This window comes from Eretmochelys imbricata, chromosome 11 (assembly GCF_965152235.1).
Source record: "Eretmochelys imbricata isolate rEreImb1 chromosome 11, rEreImb1.hap1, whole genome shotgun sequence".
In the NCBI taxonomy this organism is placed as follows: Eukaryota; Metazoa; Chordata; order Testudines; family Cheloniidae; genus Eretmochelys; species Eretmochelys imbricata.
In genome coordinates this window covers 45546499-45567201 of record NC_135582.1, presented here as the reverse complement: position 1 = coordinate 45567201, position 20703 = coordinate 45546499, and the positions used below count along the sequence as shown (strand labels likewise).

The window sequence follows — 20703 nt, the reverse complement described above, 5'->3', positions numbered from 1 at the left end:
AGATGATGTTCACAGAGGCAGCCCTTTACACTTCAGATAATGACAAAAAAGAACAGACAGCTTAATGCTATCAAACTAGGGGTGTGTCAAATCTCTCTCTCAAGAATGATAAACTCAATGGGGTTGTCTATTTTTAACCTCCTGTTCTTTCCTTTTGGCAGAGTAATCAGTGTTAGCTGAGCTCTTTTGCTGAATGAATCCAAGTAACCCTGTTTGTTGCCTTCTGAAATGACCAGTGCACACGAGTGTATTGAGGCTGTGGTACTGTATGAAGTCCAGTTCTGAAACACCATGTCCAACGAAAGCAGCTCCGGTGAGCCCCTTTCTACAACAACAGTCAGTTCAGTTGCTGTTCAGGCTGGAGAGTCCAGGATTGTTATCGCTATACTTAAGGTAAGACAACATTTGCTAACAGTTTTGCTCTTAGCTCTGTGGCTTTGGTCTGCATAGTATTTAGTAACAGTCTATTCCAAATTCTAGTCATATTAGCATCTATTTAGCATATAATGTTGACCAGGCAAGTACATTTATTTTATTGCTTAAGTTAATATGTAGAAAACATCCTAAGAAGTTCATGTTACTTACAGTATATCACTTTTTTTTCTTTTTTTACATGAACCAAAACTATTCAGCTAAACTATGTAAGTTCTTAGGGGCCAATAATATGTCTGATTCTAAAACGTGGCAGTGTAAATTTAGGATGCTATAAAAATGTTTATCATCATAATATATGTGAACATCATCTCTCTGGGGAGTTTAGTCTTTTTTTTTTTATAAATGTATTTATCACCTCTGTTCACTGTACAATTTTAATTCGTCACAAATGCACAAAGAACCATTTCAGTTAGCCACATCTTGTTCAGAGTGTTAACTGAAAAAAATACCAGTTAAAATTGTAGTAATCCTTTAAAAACCAAAAGTTAATTGCCTTTGTCATATATTTTTAGTAGTAGCTCTTATGTATGTCCTCTTGTTTATAAAGACCTGAAGGACCATTACAGTGACTAGTTCCAGCTCACACAACCTGCATGCAGTTTGGGATACTAAATAAGGCTGGGATTTTCAAAGCTGCCTAAGGGAGTTAAACACCAGCCACCAGTTGGAATGCAATGGAAGTAGGGCACCTCACTCCCTTAGATACCTCTAACCTCTCAGGCTAGGATTTTTTTTTTAGAGTTTGATAACTGTAAAGCAGATTAAAGACAGTGACTATGTGTGAACTGACATCAGTGGGGGTCAGATTTTGCATTTAGAATAGCAGGGGGCTTTTTCCTCCCAGGAGAAAATTTCTCCCCCTCCTTAGCAGATGTAGAAAGACCCATCTGCGGCAGAAATGCTGCAAGGAAGGGCAGGACTTTGGAGAGGCCACGTACTGCTCCCCTGTGCACCATGGACCATCTATTCATGAGTGGCTCTGCAGTTTAGTGGGGATTTGGAAGTGCTGGTGGGAACAAGCTAGTGGGTTTGCTACCATGCTAATCCACCTGGCATTTCTCCCAGCATAGAGATGGAGGCACAGGTGCCTTGGAGTCTACTCCAACCCTGAGTCTGAAGTAGCTGTTATGCAGCGGCAGCCCAGCCTGTTGTGCAAGATTCCTGGCTCCTCCTTGTGGAGGCTCACTCCAACACACAGCCTGGCTCATGATCTATCTGCTGCAGACATGATTGGGGGTTAAGTGCTTAGTAACATTATATATTTATATCAGCTGCGTTAAACAAATCTTGAACAAATGAGTGTTGCTAGTATCTTCATATAGGGTTGGAAATCTCTCATTTCAGTAAGAAACATAATGAGCCATACTTGCAGGAGTAAGGATTTGCAGGATTGGGTCCATCACTTTCTAATGTTTATGTTCCTTTTGTCATTTTCTCCCCCAGCTATGTAAAGGCCTTTTGGTTGTTCCTTTAAAAAACAAAACAAAAAACAAAACAAAAAAAACCCCAAAACCCACCTGTTAGAGAAAATGCTGTGATGGATTACCTGGTACTAGAAGAACTCTGGGTGCTGAGGACAGCTGGGTTATGTAACAATGACAGCCCTCATGTCTGCCTTAATTTGTTTCTGCTGTGAGAAGGTTAGGAAATAAGTTCACCACGCCCCTTAGCTCTGAGAGATCTATGAAAACTGCAGCTAAAAATATGTTATCAATTCCCAGGACAGAGAAGGGGAAAATGTTATTTTTAGTCCCTAGTATGATTTTCTTTCCTTTTTAAATACCATCTTGACAACTGTTTGGGTAGAAATTGGATGAAGCAAGAATTTGGGGCCTGGGTATGTCGCCTCAAATGATACTTGATTTACCTTTTTTTTTTAATGGCATCCCTTTATTGAAGTTTGTATTCACTAGATTTTGTTTACTTTGGGGCCTGATTGTGCAATTGGATACATGTAAGTAGATCCCCGTGCCCATTGGATACAGAGGTCTGCTTGCAAAGATCCATTTGGGCCTTAACTGGTATGTTTTGGGGAAGGGATATAAAGAGCCCTTGTGTTTTCCGGATGACACACACTGGGTGTTTGCCTGTGTTTGCATTTTAGTGTGGGAAATGGGTGCAACTTCAGCTGACTGAGTCAATTCCAAATGTATTAGAAATTGGAAGCAATCAAGATGAGACCAAAAAACTATTACAGGATCATGAACTCCTTCTGGCTAAACTTAAGGTAAGGTGTGTGATATGGACGCACGCAGATGTCCCTGGTCTCCTTATAGCTCTGATATAGACAATCAGCCTCTAGGTTCACAGGCCTTCTGTTGTGATCAGTTTGTCAGCAAAAGGCCAGAATGAAAAAACATGTCCAACCTTTGCTGATGTAAAGAATGAAAATAAGACACACCCCTCCCCAGCCCCATAGTTCTGCAATGGAAAACTAAGTTCAGTAGTAATTGTTTCTCTGGCAGAACCAGTAAAAATATCATATTTTCCAACTTTATGCATTATTGTCAAATAAAATAAAAACTAGCCGTACCTGCTAGAGACAGAGGAATTTCAAGATTTTCATTTGTTTTGCTGGGCTGTGAGATGTTAGACTGGTTCATAACTATGGTAACAACTACAAAAACAATCAAGTGTTTTGTAAATGTGCAATTAACATTCCAGTCACTTTTTTGCTGTTGTGATCAATGTATATTAAGGTAGGAATAAGGTGATAACATTAAGCAAGTGATTGGCTTGAGGTAGGAAGATAATAGCTCAATCATAGAACTACAACCAGTGTTAGGAAATAAAGGTCATTCTTAGGAGCAGAATATTATTCAAGGATATTTCAGAGACAAGAAGGTAGTACAGTAATATACTGTCACATTAAATTATTCCTATTTTGCTGACATGAGATGAGCATTCACTTTCCTGATCTGAAGGGATGGATGCATCTTGCATATAGGCTTAAGTAAATGAATTTCTCTAGATTCTTGTGGGTGCCCAAGACCATTGTGACATTGTACTTTGTCAGGTTCCATTCAAGTTTCTTGATGTTGTTATGTATTTTTATTAAATTCAGATTTTGTTCATATTTTAAGACAGAGCACATATGAACTGGAAAAGATGTTTCCTCCTTTTAATATTTGTTTTCAGGTGCTGCACCGCTCATATTAAGGTATGTCTCAACCATATGTGAAGTAATAAATTAAGGTATATGCAGAGTTGTAATCTAATATGGTGTATGCAGTGGAATTTGTTCAAAAGTTCACAAATGCTTATACATCTGAAAATTGATATTTGATATGCTTATACATTTGAAAATTGATATTGTAAGTGGGCAATTTGTTGTTTGTCATTCAATATGCATTATAGTCTCCTGTTTAAAAAGTCTGTCATCCAGTCAGGAAGCAGAAACAGTATCATATGACTTAAGTGACCAATCATATGCCACTAACAATGAATAGTGAACAGTCAGTTGATCCACACACGGTGACTTTTTGTGTAAACTCTTGATGAATATTTTGAGTAACAAATATTGTTGCCAAAATCAACATTGAATAGTGAACAATCCACAGGAAAAGAGTAAACTCAAAATAGATATTATTTCCCATTAATAATTTAGCCAGCTCTATTACATGACCACAAATGTCATAATTCTGAATGATTCTTCATTCCTTAACAGATGTGAAACTTTCTGCCTGTAGTGAGCTGATAACACTTATCATAGGAAGATATTTATTTATAAATTACCAGACCCTGTCATCAAAGGTTTGTATAAGACAATGATTCTCAACCTTTGAAGTACTTATTACAATAATCTTTGGCACTTATTTGTTTATAAATTATACCTTTACTCTGTGAAGATAGATAAAGTCAAAGAGCCAGTAATGTTTCACAGACTTTAACATTTAATTCCAAAGCTTATTTACATTAAGATTAAAAAATGGAAAATTAGAAATGTGGAACTGTAAGGACAGAAGTCCAAAGAAAGTCACACAATTACAGTTGTTAGATTGTACTTATCTTTGTAAAATCTTGTATACACAGTTCTTAGTCAAGTATCAGGGGGTAGCTGTGTTAGTCTGTATCCACAAAAACAACAAGGAGTCTGGTGGCACCTTAAAGACTAACAGATTTATTTGGGCATAAGCTTTCGTGGGTAAGAAAACACTTCTTCAGATGCATGGAGTGATGCATGGCTTATGCCTAAATAAATCTGTTAGTCTTTAAGGTGCCACCGAACTCCTTGTAGTTCTTAGTCAGTTCCCTGTTCTTTTTCCTCTCCATGATCACAGTTTACACCATCAGTTTTGGAAACGAGGGTTATGCAAACACATTAACGCAATAATATACCCCTGCTCAGTTTTTTTCTTGCAATATAGTGTTTTAGCTGTTCTCTCATGAACTATAAAATTGACAACCCCATTGGTTCTCTACTTCCTACCGACTCCAATTTGTTGATATAAAGAAAGTTCACTATAGCCCATACTCACATATATTTTTGAAGTTTGATAGATCTTGTAGTCTGGAATGCACTATAAATACACTGAACAAGATAATGGCAAAGCTGAGGCCTGATGTGTCCTACAGTTCAAACCATTTGAGCCTGAACCTTGTTTAAATCATGGCAGCATTCTGCCATTGTATCTCAGATTTGTGTTTCGTACATAACAGTAGAAATAAAATGGAAAATAATCTAATAAAAGTACATTTATAGTAAATCAATAATAATCCTAAAATTTATGAAAACACAGGCACTTGAAGGATACTTAGCAAAAGTTCTCATAATTCAAAACACTCTGTATTTTATCATATATTATGTTGAGGTTATGTGAGGTTATATCAGGTTCTACAGATGAACTGTGGTTCAAACTGTCAACTTGTATTAGTTTTTGAAAGTTACAGAGTAGCAAAAGGAAAAATGAAAAAGCGGGGAAAGAAACCAAACAATATTTTACTGCACACAGTGTCAACAAGAAAAAAGATAAAAAGGGGAAAATGAGTCAAAATTTTGACTTTTTTTGAAAACATTTTATGAAATTTTTTTTTAAAAAATCCTTTCATACTCCATGAAATGAAAATAACTTTGACATTTTGAATTTTTTGTGAAATTTTTTTCCTATTTTTGACCAAATCTACTTTCAATTTTATGTAACACTGTGAGATTGTTTTGAATTGTCTTTGCATTACATTCTTAAAGAATTTTTGTTTCACTAGTTTTAAGGTTCTAATAGGACTTTGTTCATGTTAATTATAAATGTGGTTTAATTTGCCATTTTCTCTATTATTACTGCTGTTCTACTAAATTGGATATTTTAAAACTTTACAATAAAAATCCCACTTCCACACCCTAAGCTAAAGGCCCTGATCCTACAAACACTTAAGCATGTACTTCATGAGTAGTCCCATTGAAATGAAAGTTAAGCGCATCTGTAACTGAGTGCAGGATGGGGTCCAACGCCCCAATCTGGCAAAGATTTAAGCACCTGCTTAATGTTAAGCACCTGAGCTGTCCCACCTGCTTAAGTCTTTGCAGGATTGGGATCTAACAATCTGTGCAGTATTTCAGATAGATTTTTGAATATGTATGTGACTATGCTGGTGTGTTTTTTATATCTAACTGTGCTGAAATCTCAGCCTGAGATTTGAACATCAAGCTGTTTATTTTAGTCTCTTTCTCCTCCCCCTGGTTTGTGCATTGTTAGTCTTATCAAAGATACTGCAAGCCATATTCTTCCCTCAGTTACATGTGTAGTGGGATTTCATAGGTGTAAATGAGGACAGAATTTGGCATTGCCACTGAAACTCAGTTTACAATACTTCTGATGATGCGTGAACAGTTTTTAAATCCAGTTTGCTGTTCCAGAGAGCTACTGGCTCTGCAGTGCTAACAGGAGTTAAAAAAATAATGCTAACCTATTTGTTGCGAATATAAACAGATAAGACTCAAGACACTGAGGAAGCAGATGTCTTGAGCATGAAGGTTTGGATTTTTTAGATATATATAGCCACTTTTCTAACTTTAACCAGCAGAGTCATTTTTCTAATTATGAATCATACAGTAAAAATAATCATTTGTATATTTTAAAATGTATTAGACAAAAAATATCCAAATATGTTTCCTTTGATAGACCATATTGGGCCATATTCACAGCTGGTATAAATTGGCACAGCTCCACTGAAGCGGAGAATGTGGCCCATTATTATGTTATACTGAAAAACTTGAGTACAGTAATTTTAAAAAGACCCCCGCTTTAAACATTAATGGATTCTGAAGAGGAACATTTTGTTAACCAGGCTGAAAGACTAAACAGAAAATGATAAACGTTAGACTAAACAGAAAATATGAACATACATATGATATTAAATCATCTAGTTAAACTTCCTTCTAATATTACTGTACATTTCATTCATATCTGTAACATAGTTGTTTATAGATGAAATATTTACTGCTTGTATTTTGTATTTATAGCATGGTCATAGAGTCTAATAACAACATGAAAAGATTAATGCAATTTGTGGGGAAACAATGATTTAAGAGATTAGGATATAGTGCAGTTACTTAATTTTGTCTAATGATAGCTAATTGATCATGAAAGCTTGTATATATTTGTCACTTGTGTTATGAATATATATACCAGGGCGTGGATCTGTTTTGCATTCAGTGGGACATATATTCAGTGTCTGGAAATGCGAAGCCATTGCACATTTTCTATTGGTAGATTCATTTTAAAACATTTGGCCCTGATCCTGCAAACACTCATGTACATACCTGACCCCAAGCACATGAATAGTCCCATTAACTTTGACCGAACTTCTCTTATGAGCAGAGTTAAGCCCATGCATCAGTGTTTTCCAGATCGGGGCCTTAACTCTCTTTTTCTGGGATATGACTTGTCAATAATCAAGAATTACAGGCCTGCTGCTGATTCATTAAACTAGCCAGAACCAGCAATGGCCAGAAAGTCTTGCTGAAAACTCCATCCCTCCTTCTGTGATATCATAGGCCTCTCCTCCTCATGGTTTGCTACACCTCAGCTTTAGGCTGACCTGCTTCGGCAAGGGTTTGTTTTTTTTCTGGGCTGAAATTTTTTTCAAGCTTTACTCACACTCTAGTTTCTAAAATGGAGGGGAAAGTTCAGCCAAGGCTTCCAAGGGACAAAATTGCACTTATTGCAATGCAGCTCTGCCATCCTCCCTCCACCACAGGTTCCTAATTCAATCACTTAATCAGAAATCCTGTCTGGAGAAAATATTGCCTTTGATCTTAGATTTCACAACACTAGTGCTTTGGTTTAGAGTGTGTTGCCAATCTTTGGATTATGACAGTGTTACAGCCCCCAGTAAGACAAACACTGGCATTCTTGATTTGTCTCCAAAGCTCTGTTCTTTGTCATGCTAAAGACCACAGTGAGCTGGAGCAGAGAGACTGAAAAATATAAATAAATCCATTCTGCAAATTTAACTTTCATTAAAACAAAAGCACCATTAATAATTTGGTCCACTTACCTGTAGATTGCTCCTAATTACTGTATTTACTCCAATTCACAGAGCATAAAGTGCAAAGTAGTCATTTATATGCAAATATCTAAGAGGAGCAAATTGGAAAAACATATTTCTCAAAAAGTAATATGTTCATCTTTTGCATTTGAAATTTTTTAAAATGAGCCTTTTATTTGTTTCATATAAAATAAATATTTTCATATAATGCTTATTTTTCAGTAAAGTAGATATGGGGCAAATTATCTGTTAATCTCTGTTTTCTGAGTTATTTACATTTAATTACAGAGATGCTCAGCAATGCCATTAAAAGTAAAGATCAGTTGTTTACCATTATAAAATTGTTTTCTCGGGTTGAAAGTGCAGTTGTAGTCAGAAAAGCGAATGTAAAAGTGACATTGTGAGGTTCTATATTCTCTTTCAGTGGTTTCCTCAGATAACTTTAGGCTCAGTTCACCAGCCAGCCCTCACACTTGCGTACCCCAAATTCCCACTGAAATAATATTTGAGCACCAAAATAATGCATTATTACTATATTTTGGGCTTCCAGGGAACAGCTTTATTAGCACTTGACCATTTCAAAACCAATATGTAAACACTGATTAATCTGAAAAGTACCAGTGAAGAGTGTAGATAACCACTCAAAAATGTTGGGCCACAAGTCTCCACTGTAGGCTTCTAAGACACAGCATCTAAACCTGGTGAAATCTGAGACTATTGAGGTATTACGTGAAATACGAGACTGGTGAATTATTTGCAAGTCTGTCTTTGAAGAATGTATTTGTGGTTCATTTGCCTGCGAAGAATCTGGGGGAACTGAGAAGTGAGGAAAGAGAACCATAATGCCTCTGTAATTATTCAATTGCATTTAAAGAATCTAATTACTCGATACAATTGTCCAGTACATTGCTGAGGACACATGGGGGCAGGGGGTGGGGGGACGGTGCAAGGGATGTCGTTTAATTAGGCCTCAGTTTTATTATTTAACTTATCTTTCAACTGTCTGGCAATAATTCATACAGTGCAGGTCAAGATTCCTTCCTTAATTGTTTCTACCTGGTGAAGGGCTGCCAGCAGCAGCCCCCTCTCCCCCCACTCTACACAGTTGGTGCTAGCTTGTTGGCGGGACCCCTCTGCCCTTTCCTCATATGATGGTTAAGGGGCTGGATAAAGTGGCTGATATCCTCATTTTACCAGACATTTGCATGCCCAAGCCCATTCTCCAGTTTCTTCAGGGGTTGCCTTTCCCTAAGTCTACTTCTGATTCTGGTTTATCACATAACTAGACTCCCCTATGGACCAAGCACCTGCACTGGATCACCAGCAATAAGCTTGACTGACTCCCACTGGGGAGAAAACACCTACACTCTCGGTTTGCTCTGCGCTTTGCTGCTTCTCTCGCTGCCTCTATTGTGATCCTGGGGTGATTCCAATCTGTCCTCACTGGGACCTTGCTGGTCACCCTGAGGCTCCTGGGGACTCCTAGCCCCACATGGTGGTGGGCGGGTTGTCTCTGGCCATGTGTAACCATGGCAGGCCCCTTTGTTGCCTCCTTATAGCTGCTCACCAGGCAAGAGAGATGACTCAGGCCAGAGGGACAGGGTTTATATGCCCTGCCCCAGGTGTGCAGGGGCCAAAGGCTTACTTGAGTCCCACTGGCCTGACACCAGCTCAGGTGACGCTTTCTCCCCTCCCAAATCCTGAGGGGGGGACCCTTAAAGGAGCCACTGTCTTTTTTTCCTGCCAGTCCAGACAAAGCCCACCTGCCTTGAGGAAATCATTTTGCTGCTCTCCTGATCTGTCGACCTAATGGGTTGACTACAGTTTTTTCCAGTGAATAGAGCTTCCAGTGGAAGGAATTTTGGACTATACTTTCAACTACATGTTAAATTGTAGGCACACTTTTGGGCATATATACAAGGGCAAACTCTGACGGGCATATATGGGTTTCCATGTCTTGGAGTTTGCGTGTAACAAAAGAGTTTGCATATGTGCAAGCAGGGTAAGTGCCCTTTGGCACAAACAATTTAGAACATTTAGGTTTGTAAGTGTGTTGTGGTGTGTGTGTGTGTGTGTGTGTATATATATATATGTTTTTATTGATAAAATTGAGGAAATTAAATTAAAAATGTGCTAAAATAACATTAAGGAAATTCAGAGTTTTCAATCTTACCTTAACTGAGAATAAAATTAAAGGACATATATTCTATACGAGGTCACCCACTGATCTGAGGGCTCAACAATAATGTTCAATAATTTAATTCTGTATCTTTTGCTTCTGACAGGCTTAAATTAGACGTGTATTGTTTCATTTATTTTTCTGTGTAGTATATTATATAGAATTAAGAGTCAGGAGTGGAGTCAGAGGAGTGAGATAGCACTTCAGAGAGTGAAGGTGGTTTATGATCTCCCTGTTGCATCATTTGGTAATTCGGCAAGCAGAACAGGGGAAAAGGACATCAATAGTAATGTTCTCTAGTTTTTTAGATATACGATGTTACAGACTTAGAGAGGCAAATCCGTGAGGAAGCACAAGGAATGTCGGCTGTGGGGGCTGCAAAATACTTATGGGACCCTAGAGCAAACAATCTAATTAACTGATGTCCCCTATTCAGGGCCTGAACTCAGAATACATGTTCTGCACACTACGAGAGCAGAGGCTCAAACTTGGTACTTTTGGGGTCAACACCAGTCTTCCCAGGGTAGCTGAAAGAAGGCTGCCTTTTGGCCAGGATATGAGGAGCTGTGCTAAGCCCATTTCTGCTGGAAGTTTGTCATTATTATTTTATAATTTGTAGTAGTTCCTTGAGAGCTCCAGTCATATCAGGACCCCATTGTGCTAGGTGCTGTGGAAGCACATAGTAAGTGGTGGTCCCTAACCCGAATAGCTCTTACACTGATAAATACAATGAAAGCTCCTTTGGACTGTTCTGGGTTTCAGGGTAACTAAACTTGCATCCTTCCTCTGTGGTGCACTCCAGGAGAGCCCAGTCAGGTCTCAGGCTTCCAGTTGTCACCTGTCTCTGGGCAGGGCCCTTGTCTCACTCCCTTCTGATTGCGGGTTTTAAGGCTTCACAGCCCTTCTGCCATACATCGTATTGTCCCAACAAGCCAGTCTGCCTAAAGGCCAGCCCCTGTGTGTTGCCTTCCCTCTTAGGGCTAAGAACAGCAGTTACAGTTACCACACAGCTCTTTCTTGGCAGAATACATTTATTCTTAGGGTAAAGCATCATGGAGAAAACATATATAAACCAATAATAGTTCCTACATGCTTACTAATAAACATACCAGGAATTGCCCACCTTCCTTATGGGGCCCTAGTAGGCCAACATCTCATCCAACCCTTCCTCAAGGATTGTTCTCCCCGCCCAGACAAAAAGTCCTGCCTGCAGAATCAAAATGGAGGCCCTGTGTCAGTTCAAGCTCACCCAGAAGACCTTTCTTTGTCCCTTAGGGCTTGTACACATTAGTGCTTACTTTGGTATAACTTAAGTTGTTCAGGGGTGTGGAAAAGCTAGGCGCCCCCCCCCCCCCCCCCCCCCCCGAGAGACGTAAGTTACACCGATCTAAGCACCGGTGTGGACAGTGCTATGTTGGAGGGAGAAGCTGTCCCGCCAATATAGCTGTTGCTGCTTGGGGAGGTGTTAACTATGCCGATGGGAGAGCTCTATCCCGCCGGCACGGAGAGTCTGCACGAGCAGCACTACAGCACCGCAGCTGTAGCGGTTCTAGGGTAGACTAGCTCTCTGTCTCTGGAACAGCCAGCCTGAAGCAATCTATGCAAACCACCCGCAGGGTGTTGAACCTCTCTGGCGGTGTTTACCATCCTAGGGGTAATCACACAGACACATGTTTTTAGTTCCAGGAAGAGCTGTGGTAATCATCTTTCATGGATCAGAACACAATCCTAGAGAAACCATTCATAACTGTAATAGAGTGGTCCCTAAATATACTGCATCGTGTTGTAATATCTGTCACAGGGGGCCCTGTCCCTAGTACGCAGATAAATGGAATACAGGCTCCTGTGGGCTAAATATTCGGACTAAGTAAGGGCCTCTAAAGGGTCTTCATTTGTGTAGCAGACAGGGCAGGTTTGGGTGTTGGGGAAAGCAGAGTGAGCAGTGACTATATACATCAACATAACGGTTTCCTGTGTGTGTTTGCGATGCAGCAGACCTAAAGTCTCTGTAGTTCTGAGATTACGGTAGCCCCTGTCGAATGGTTCTGCTGATGCTCTGGAGCTGGAGACAGAATTCTGCTCCCAGTACTCGAGTACAACACTTTACTCAGGCTGGAGACATGGACCAGGATATGCCCTTTAGCGGGGGCGCAGGTGGTATCATAGACTTCTCAAGACTCAAGAATAAGTGGCAGAATCTGGCCCATAGAACACACACAATCTTTCTTGTTCCTATTCTATCATGTAATCAGTGTAAATACTTGTTATAAGTACACAGTATGCTACATCTGAAGGACCTAATTTTAGTTATGGCTTGAGCACAGCATGTATTAAACTATGTATCCGGATATGGTTGTCACAGCACGTTTTATCTCAACAGTAATTAAACAAGAGTGTAATCTACATATCAGTTTATATGCATATTACATCCATAGTACATCTTTTACTATGTTAAAAAGAATGTTAAGGTCGCAAAGTCAATTACAAAATTAGGAAATGTCAAAAGTAAGGATACCCATGTAACCTTAATTTGGCCCCCTTAAAGATGATACAGTCTTTAATTACATGATCACATACTATTTTTTTCCACAGGACCCTTGCCTCCTTTGGTGCACAGATTGATGGTGCTCACTGAATAACTATTTAATATATCTTTTTATCTTAATAATTTAATGTGTGGCCATCATTATTTACTGTACATTAACAGCACTATTAATTTGCTCATTGGCTTTTCTATGGTGCTCTGATCATAGGATCTTAGTGCTTTTCAAACACCAATCAATTTATCTTCACAACAGCCCTGTGAGATGAGATAGCATGTATTATCCCCATATTACATCTGGGGAACTGAGGTACAGAGTTAAAAGCCAAAATTGTCAATAGCATCAGTTAATTTTATGTTCCCAATTTGCAAAGCCTAACACCCGATGTTTCAGAGCACCTGTATCTTATAGTACTTCATATGCTCAGAACAGAGCTCCTATTGATCTCAGTTGCAGTTCTGAGTGCTCAGCACTTCCGCAAATCCAACTTCAAGTGTCTGAGGTTGGGCACCCAGAACTTGAAACACCCAGTGCCCACCTGTGGAAGTTTCGGTTTATGTAACTTGTCCACCATCACACAGGAGCTCTGTGGCAGAGGCAGAGACTCAGTTCAGTTCTTCAGGGTGGCAACCATCTGCCTTAACTAGGAGACCATCCTTTCTCTTCCTGCAATCCCCTGCCTCATTCACTACACACCTTTCAAATTCTGCAATAAATGAAGTTGGGGTCCTATACCCAACATCCCCATTCACTCCTCACCCCTGATTCTTCTCCAGAGCATGTCCACCCTGTGCACTGAATAAGGCAGGAGTCCTGTGGGAAAAAAAATATGTAATTGAAGACTGTATCATAATGCAGGCACCCATAAGGGCCAAATTAAAGTTGCAGAGACAACCTTAATCTGCAATTTCCTGACTTCTGAGTGCTTGACTTAACAACATTAATGTTCTTTTAATGTAGAGATTTTTATATGTAATTTTCCAAAATGGAAAAAATAAATTTTTCATTATGTGGAACCATTGTGACCCCCATATGGATCATCAGCAGGGTTGGGAACTTTAGATCTACAGCACCATCATTAGCCACATGAGCTAATGTAGTAACTGGTAGCTGAAGGTGCTTATCTTTTCTGTGGACAGTGCCACTCAAGAGGGATGGAGCCATAGACTTTGCCCATGGGTTTCATAGCTATTCGCTAGATGGCAAAGGAATAAAACAAGATGCCATAAAATATTTTTCTTTTTCCCCTCAAAATAGAATTTCGCATTTTGCCCCACTTCCTCCCCCAAATTACACTGGCCTGGGGCCCAAGATTGCTAGCATCTGGTCTTGGATCAAGGACAAGTTGAAGGTCTGTTATCTCATGAATTGTCAGGATTAGAAATGGCTGCTTTATACAGGATCACTGGAGAACACAATATCTCCCCCCTTTCCAAAGGTATTTGTTTCTAGCCTGGGTGAATCACAAGGTTTCAGACCTTAAAATCAGATGATATGATTTATATGAAGTGATTTTAGATAATTTTAGAAGTTTCCAAAATTTGTTATAACTTTTCTCTTCCTATGAGGCCTGAACAGTTGGACTCATGGCACAAAGGGAGCTTGGATTTACAGTTGGAAAGATATGAAAAATAGTATCAGATATGAACAATAGCAGTCCCCCAGTGAAACTATTCCTAAAATATTTTTTCTGTTGAATAATTTTGGCATATACAGAATACAGAGTACAGTGGTGTGATATGGGATGACTAATTCATAGCTTTGCCAATAATGAGTAATAGGGTCATCTCAAACTCATGTCAATAAAACCATAATACACACAAGACTATCATGTATTTCCACTCTTCCTCTCTGGGTAAAATATCCTGCAAATGGTTCCTTTAAGTACTATATCTAGTTTAGCCTTTGAAAATACTACTGTACTCTGTTCCTCGGGAAATGGACAATGTCAAACATATTTTGGAGATACATTAGGTGTCTGTAATTGTACAGAAGACACAATTCAAAAAAATGAAAATAGAAATGAGCTAATCTTTAGCTGCTTCATAGAAGTGGTACATATTTAAAGGAGAAAGTTGAAAAAGAAACTGTCAAGATAAAGTCTATAATGTTTAGTGCAGACAGCACCTTGACCGGTATCAGTTGTTGTCTAGTATGTTGTTAGATTGTTGATCTGTCTTCGGGGGCTAGCAGGAAGTTCAGTCCTGCCTGTGTGTACCGGAGTTGGTACTTGTAGTGTCCCAGTAAATCTCTGTGATTCTATAAGTTAGTATTACAACTGCTGGCAGCAGCTTCAAGATGGCAAAAGCAATTCGCCTGAGAAGAAATTTGCTGGTCAAGCAGATGAGACTGAAATTGGTGAGTACTTGACAGACTTTGAGCTGTTGCTGTCTGTGAACGAGTGGACTGATGAATAAGCAGCACAGTGTTTTTGGATGGTAATGCCAAAGCATGTTACCAGCAGCTTCCCTGTGCAGATCATCCATCATCTAGACAGTTGTGCTCATAGTTAAATGACCGTTAGGAAGGGGGATTGGCCCTTTTGAAATACTAGAAGGAATGTTAAGCCAGGAATAGGCAGGATGGGGAAGCCCTGCATAATTATTTGTGTACACCAAGGAGACTGTTCAGTAAGTCTTTCCCTGAGCCAGCATGTCAGGAGGTGGCTCAAGTGAAGCAGAATTTGTTGTGCCAAATCTGGAACTAGCAGTACAGGGAGGGGCCTCTGGCCAATGACAAGTTATGAGAGAATCCTATGTGAAAAGTCAGTTTATAAATGGTTTAGCAAGGGAACGTTATAACCTTCTGGTGAAAGAAGATACCATACTGGATAAACCTATGGACCACATTCTACACAGAATTCAAAATGTGGAAGCAGAAATTGGGGTTTCCTTAAAGGTGTCAGCTGTTAATTCCCAGCCTCAGGGTGATTCCTTTATATGCAGCACTTCAAGCAATTATTGCTAGGGAAGTGGCTAAAAAATTTCAAGGCACGGGTGTAAGCTATTCACAGATGTCTTCTGGGTCATATGAGGGAGACTGTTTCTCAAGTGGGTCCCAGGCAATGTGGAGGAAAAGGTCACTGGAGATGGACTTGCACAAGCAGAAGAAAGCCACACCAAGCCAAACTAGAAGCTGCTAATGAAATAAGGCCACCATCTGCAGTTATTAAAACGGCCCCTGTGAAGAGCTGCTCAGTTGCCTGTTGTCGTCTGTCTGGAGACATTGACAGCTGGAAAACCACAATGCTGTTGGACCCAGGATCTGAAATAAGTCTGATCCATGGAGAACAATCCAGTGCTGAAAAAGAAAGAAAATTTGTACTGCAGAGATCAATAGCTGTGAAGCAGCCCAATGAGTAAAAGAGCTAGGGATTGACTTGACAGAAGCAGCCACAGAAGGCAACGAAAAGAAACTATTGGACTACCTGGCAGTGTATTCTCCAGTTATAATGACGAATTTGGGAAATATGATCGGGTGCGTGAAGCTGGAGACCAGGTGCCAGCTCTTTCCAAGGCTGTAGGCATCAGCTGAGAACGGACAAATTCATAGCTGGAAACCAGACCAGCTCACCTCTGTTAGTATCGTTCAAGATAGGTGTTAAACTTGTAAGGATGTTTTTAGGTTCTATAAAATGATTGTAAGTTGCTGCATGCATTAAACCTACTTGTAATGTTTATATCCCCCACTAAGGTAATACGCAAAAATAATATGATATAAAAAGCAAGAAGTCCCCCCCTTTGTAGTGCATTGAGAACTAAGGCACAGATTCATTGAAAGAAAGGGGAGGCAAACACTGAGGAAGCTCTGCAAGTATTCCAGAGGGATGCAGAAGAGGATTTGGAAGTACCACAACAAGTTACCGTGGATTGTAACGGGAGATTGCCTGTGGAGGAGGAATTGCCATGGTATTTCAGGACTTCAACACACTGCCATCTTCAACAGAGAGTACAGCGTTCATGTCCTCTATGATAATCAGCCTCTCTGATAATCTAGATCCAACTATGAGTGAAGTGTCCATGACTGAATATAGGACTCAAGTGAAGAGATCAATATAGAAACCTGTGTGGATGGCAGACTACTTGGATTCCTGGGAGTTATTGTTTAGATTCTTATGTAACTGGGGGAGGCTATAATGTTTAATATAGACAGCAACTCCACCAGTTGATATGCTATATCTTAGTGTTAAGTTGTTGTCTTGTATGTTGTTGTTCTGACCTGGGAGTGGGGAAGAGGGAGGTTAGCAGAAAGTTCAGTCCTGCCTGTGTGTGCTGGAGTTAGTACTTGCAGTGTCCCAATAAATCTCTGTGATTTTTATAAGTGAGTATTACAATACCATATATTTTAAAACTTTTTTCTCTGTTACTAATACCACCTTGGGTTATTTAAACATCAGAGATAATTTAAAAAAAAATTCTTTGGTTTACTTTTAACCATTTATACTCTCTTTCAAACATTTTCATATTTTACTCTGACAATGAAACAAATTTGGCATGCAGTCACCTCTTGCTTATTAATTACATATTTTAAACTACTGAGCCAATTAGATTTGTGAAAAGCCTTTTTAGAAGGAAGGGGCCTACACTAAATATTCAACTTGTCTGTCTAAAGTCATCAGAAAAGTTGTTAGTATTTGGAGCTTCCCTTTAACATAGATATTTCTTTAGGTCAGAAGGGACCATTATGATCATCTAGTCTGACCTCCTGCACAACGCAGGCCACAGAATTTCACCCACCACTCCTGCAAAAAACATCACACCTATATCTGTGCTATTGAAGTCCTCATGTTGAGGCTGACATAAAATCAAGATGACTACACACAGAATCATAGAAATGTAGGACTGGAAGGGACCTCGAGAGGTCATCTAGTCCAGCCCCCTGCATGGAGGCAGGACAAAGTATATCTAGACCATCCCTGACAGGTGTTTGTCTAACCTATTCTTAAAAACCTTTGCTGATGGGGATTCCACCTACTTGGAAGCCTATTCTGATGCTTAATTATCCTCATGGTTAGAAAGTGTTTCCTAATATCTAACCTAAATCTTCCTTGCGGCTGATTACAAATAATTGGCTTAGTCATACCTATTGATTCTAATCCCACCGGATGACATGATTTATGTGACTGGGAGGGAGAAAACCATAAAGGAAACTTCCGAAAGAGAGGCCTTCCCTTGCCCCTCTACCCTTATTTCAGCTTTTCTTGTTTTATTCCAAAACATAAAATGCAGCAGTCAGCACTTTTAAAACATCAGCATTTGCCAACAGTTTCTGCCGTATGTATCTCAATCGCCACAGTATTTTCCCAATGAAATATTAAGAATGAGATGTAACTATGGCAATTGTGTAGGGTTTGTTGCAAATTCTGACTTTAATGTCAAAGCAATGTATGTGCATGGGTTTATCGCATATATAGAAGTTTTGAAAGTAATATTTTACCTGTAGTTTTAAATCATGCCTGCTCTTTCAACTAGTACTTTTGTACTGCAAGATGTTAAATTAGTACAGAAACCATGAATAGCAAATGTTCATTTAATTTTTTTTACACTACATTAGTTAGAGAGCTGATCCAGAATGTTAGCAAAACCTCATGCTGGATAATAAATACTACCATTCCTAGAAAATTGCTGTGCAGGAGACCATTTTATGTCCGGATAAAAAGGAAATATATAATATTCCCTTCTGTTACTACTTATCTTCCCATAAACTTTTAAAATGAGTAATATTGAAACTACTGTTATGAAAGCAGAATGTATTTGTTATATATACAAGTATTTAATAACAGCTCTCCACACTTTGCCTGCATTCACCTTCTCCTCCTCCAGCCCTTCCCAAACGCGCAGCATTGCTAATGCTACTCATAGTGGAGACAAAATGCTCATTACTGCACTACAGCTTGTTTAACAAAAATACTAGGAACTATCTAAATGATTGATGATGCATGATAATGGGCATTGTTGCCTCAAGCTACACTCTTTCTTCACATCCAAGCTGTGTTTACCTAACTAGTTGCTTTGCTCTAATTTATTTAAAGACGTTTAACCTTGTAATACAGAGGCTGGTGAGTAAATATTAGTATACCCGATTGGCTTTGGAATCAGCAGGTAAACCTGGTAAGTGAGAACAGGGTACTCCGGTGATATATGTAGGGGTACACACATAGGCAAAGATATTTTAATGTCATCCATTCCCCACCTCAGGCGCTGGATCCCTCCCCCAAAATGTCTACTTGACGCTGTACCTAGGATTTTGATTAATCGCTATTCAAAGCTACTCCACTAACATGAAGGTGGAAAAGCACCAGGACCAGGTTCGGCCTAGGGTTTTTCCAGTTTCTTCCAGAGTAAGCTCAGACACAGGTCCCCAGAAGCAGGAAGCCTGACAGGGGAAGGCTGTAGTGGTACAAAGTTGCGACTACCTTCTCTCTTTACCCAGGGCAGATGGTGCTGTGCTGACTCATCATATTCCCTGTCAGCAGGCTCCACCAACTGGGATTTTATGAAGCCTAGCCATAATTTTAAACTGCTCCTCCTCCCTGTGGCAGCAGCTTATATTTGGTGGGCAGCCAGCAATCAAAACTTTTGTAGTGGGGTGGAAAGATTGCTGACAGATGTTTTACGGAAGGAAATATGAATAATCCCATGGTTTTAAGTGAAGTCATTTACAATTTCTGAGAGCAGTAAAGCATTGTCCTAGGCATCTCCATTTGTGGCAGATCACCAGCTGGCTAAATGCTTCAGGGTATTACAGTGCTCTACCATACCTGGAAGTCAGAGACATACAGATCAGACAATGGAGGCACAGGAGGAGTAGTTCTCTTCCACTTGAGAAGCTTTTTGACGAGATGTTTGCCTGGGCTTGGGCTGCATGCTGTCTTGTCAAATACTGGGGGAGGGATTTGCATGAGCTGCTAAACATTAATTTTGGCTAAATTCTGCAAAGTAAAAATATAGGGTTTTTTTCAGCCTTATTCACAACACACAAACAGGAAATGTCTGTGCAATCATTAAATTTCACCTGACTAATGGCCACATAGCCAAATGGAGGTTTCTGTGCGTGATCACAAGAATTCAGAAGGGTTCTTCCTTTTCTTTTAATTCTTTAATATTATTGTAGTAAATTTAGTGCTCATGAAAGATGTTGGACTGAAAGTCCTGGAGACTTAACATCCTTTATGCCATACTTGGATTATAAACTTTGCAGTACAGAGACAATCCTCCTTAGTGTTTGGAAAGTGGATACTATTGTAAACAAATAATAATCCTCTATCCACAGAACAGGTATGGCATAGGCAGCAGCAATGCGTACCCTCTCCCACATTGCTCCTCCACTCTGTCCTCAACACTATACTCTTGTGACCAGTTTTAGAGGGAACAGGTGGTTTGTTCTCTTGCCCATTCCATCTTTGGTCCCTGTGCTAAAGCTACTACTAATTAGCTCCAGAGTGAAGTTTTGCCACCACAAGGAAAGCAAAACTCACTAGGCTATTTTTGTTACCCAAGATGAGTGAAATGCAATGTATTAACACTTTTTTTTTTCTTTACTGTGCCTTTATAGGTTTGGGTGAAATTGCAAAATATTTCTGAATTGTGTAGCTCTAACACACACACAGGCAGGCACACATGAGAACTGAGAACTCCTGGTCTTGTGGGTAGGTTGTTTAGGCAGCTTGAACTGGCTATTCTGACATAGTAAAAGTAATTCAGTTCCTCTTGGATCTAAACAACCTCTTGGTTCTAAAGCAACACAAATGTACATTTAAAAATGCATTTAAAATTAGCTTTTCACTCCAGTGCTGCTTTGATATATTGGAATGATTTCTCAAATATGCTGTAGAAAGGTTAAAGCAAAGCAGCTCCCTTGGCTGTGGAGCCAGGAAGGAACTTGTCTTCACTTCTATTAGTAGTATATATTATCTGACAAATATCTCATCAGCTCTGGAAAGAAGCAGAGTTGTTGTCAGCTACAGTGTGAGGCCCTTTCACCTAGGCGGAAAGCGTGCTTCTTTAACAGTAGAAGAATAACAGCCCAATCCTACTCCCATTGAATTAAGCAACAAAAAGT

General features: G+C 39.5%; 1 protein-coding gene across 1 annotated transcript in view; it reads left to right on the top strand.

The window, feature by feature from the left end:
* Nucleotides 1-291: 291 nt before the first annotated feature.
* Nucleotides 292-20703, top strand: part of CCDC141 (coiled-coil domain containing 141) — a 141765-nt gene continuing 121353 nt past the window's right edge. Inside the window, exons 1-2 of the mRNA XM_077830395.1 lie at nt 292-393; nt 2540-2662. Of these exons, the coding sequence (XP_077686521.1) occupies nt 292-393; nt 2540-2662 (225 nt within the window). The remainder of the gene's footprint in view (nt 394-2539; nt 2663-20703) is intronic.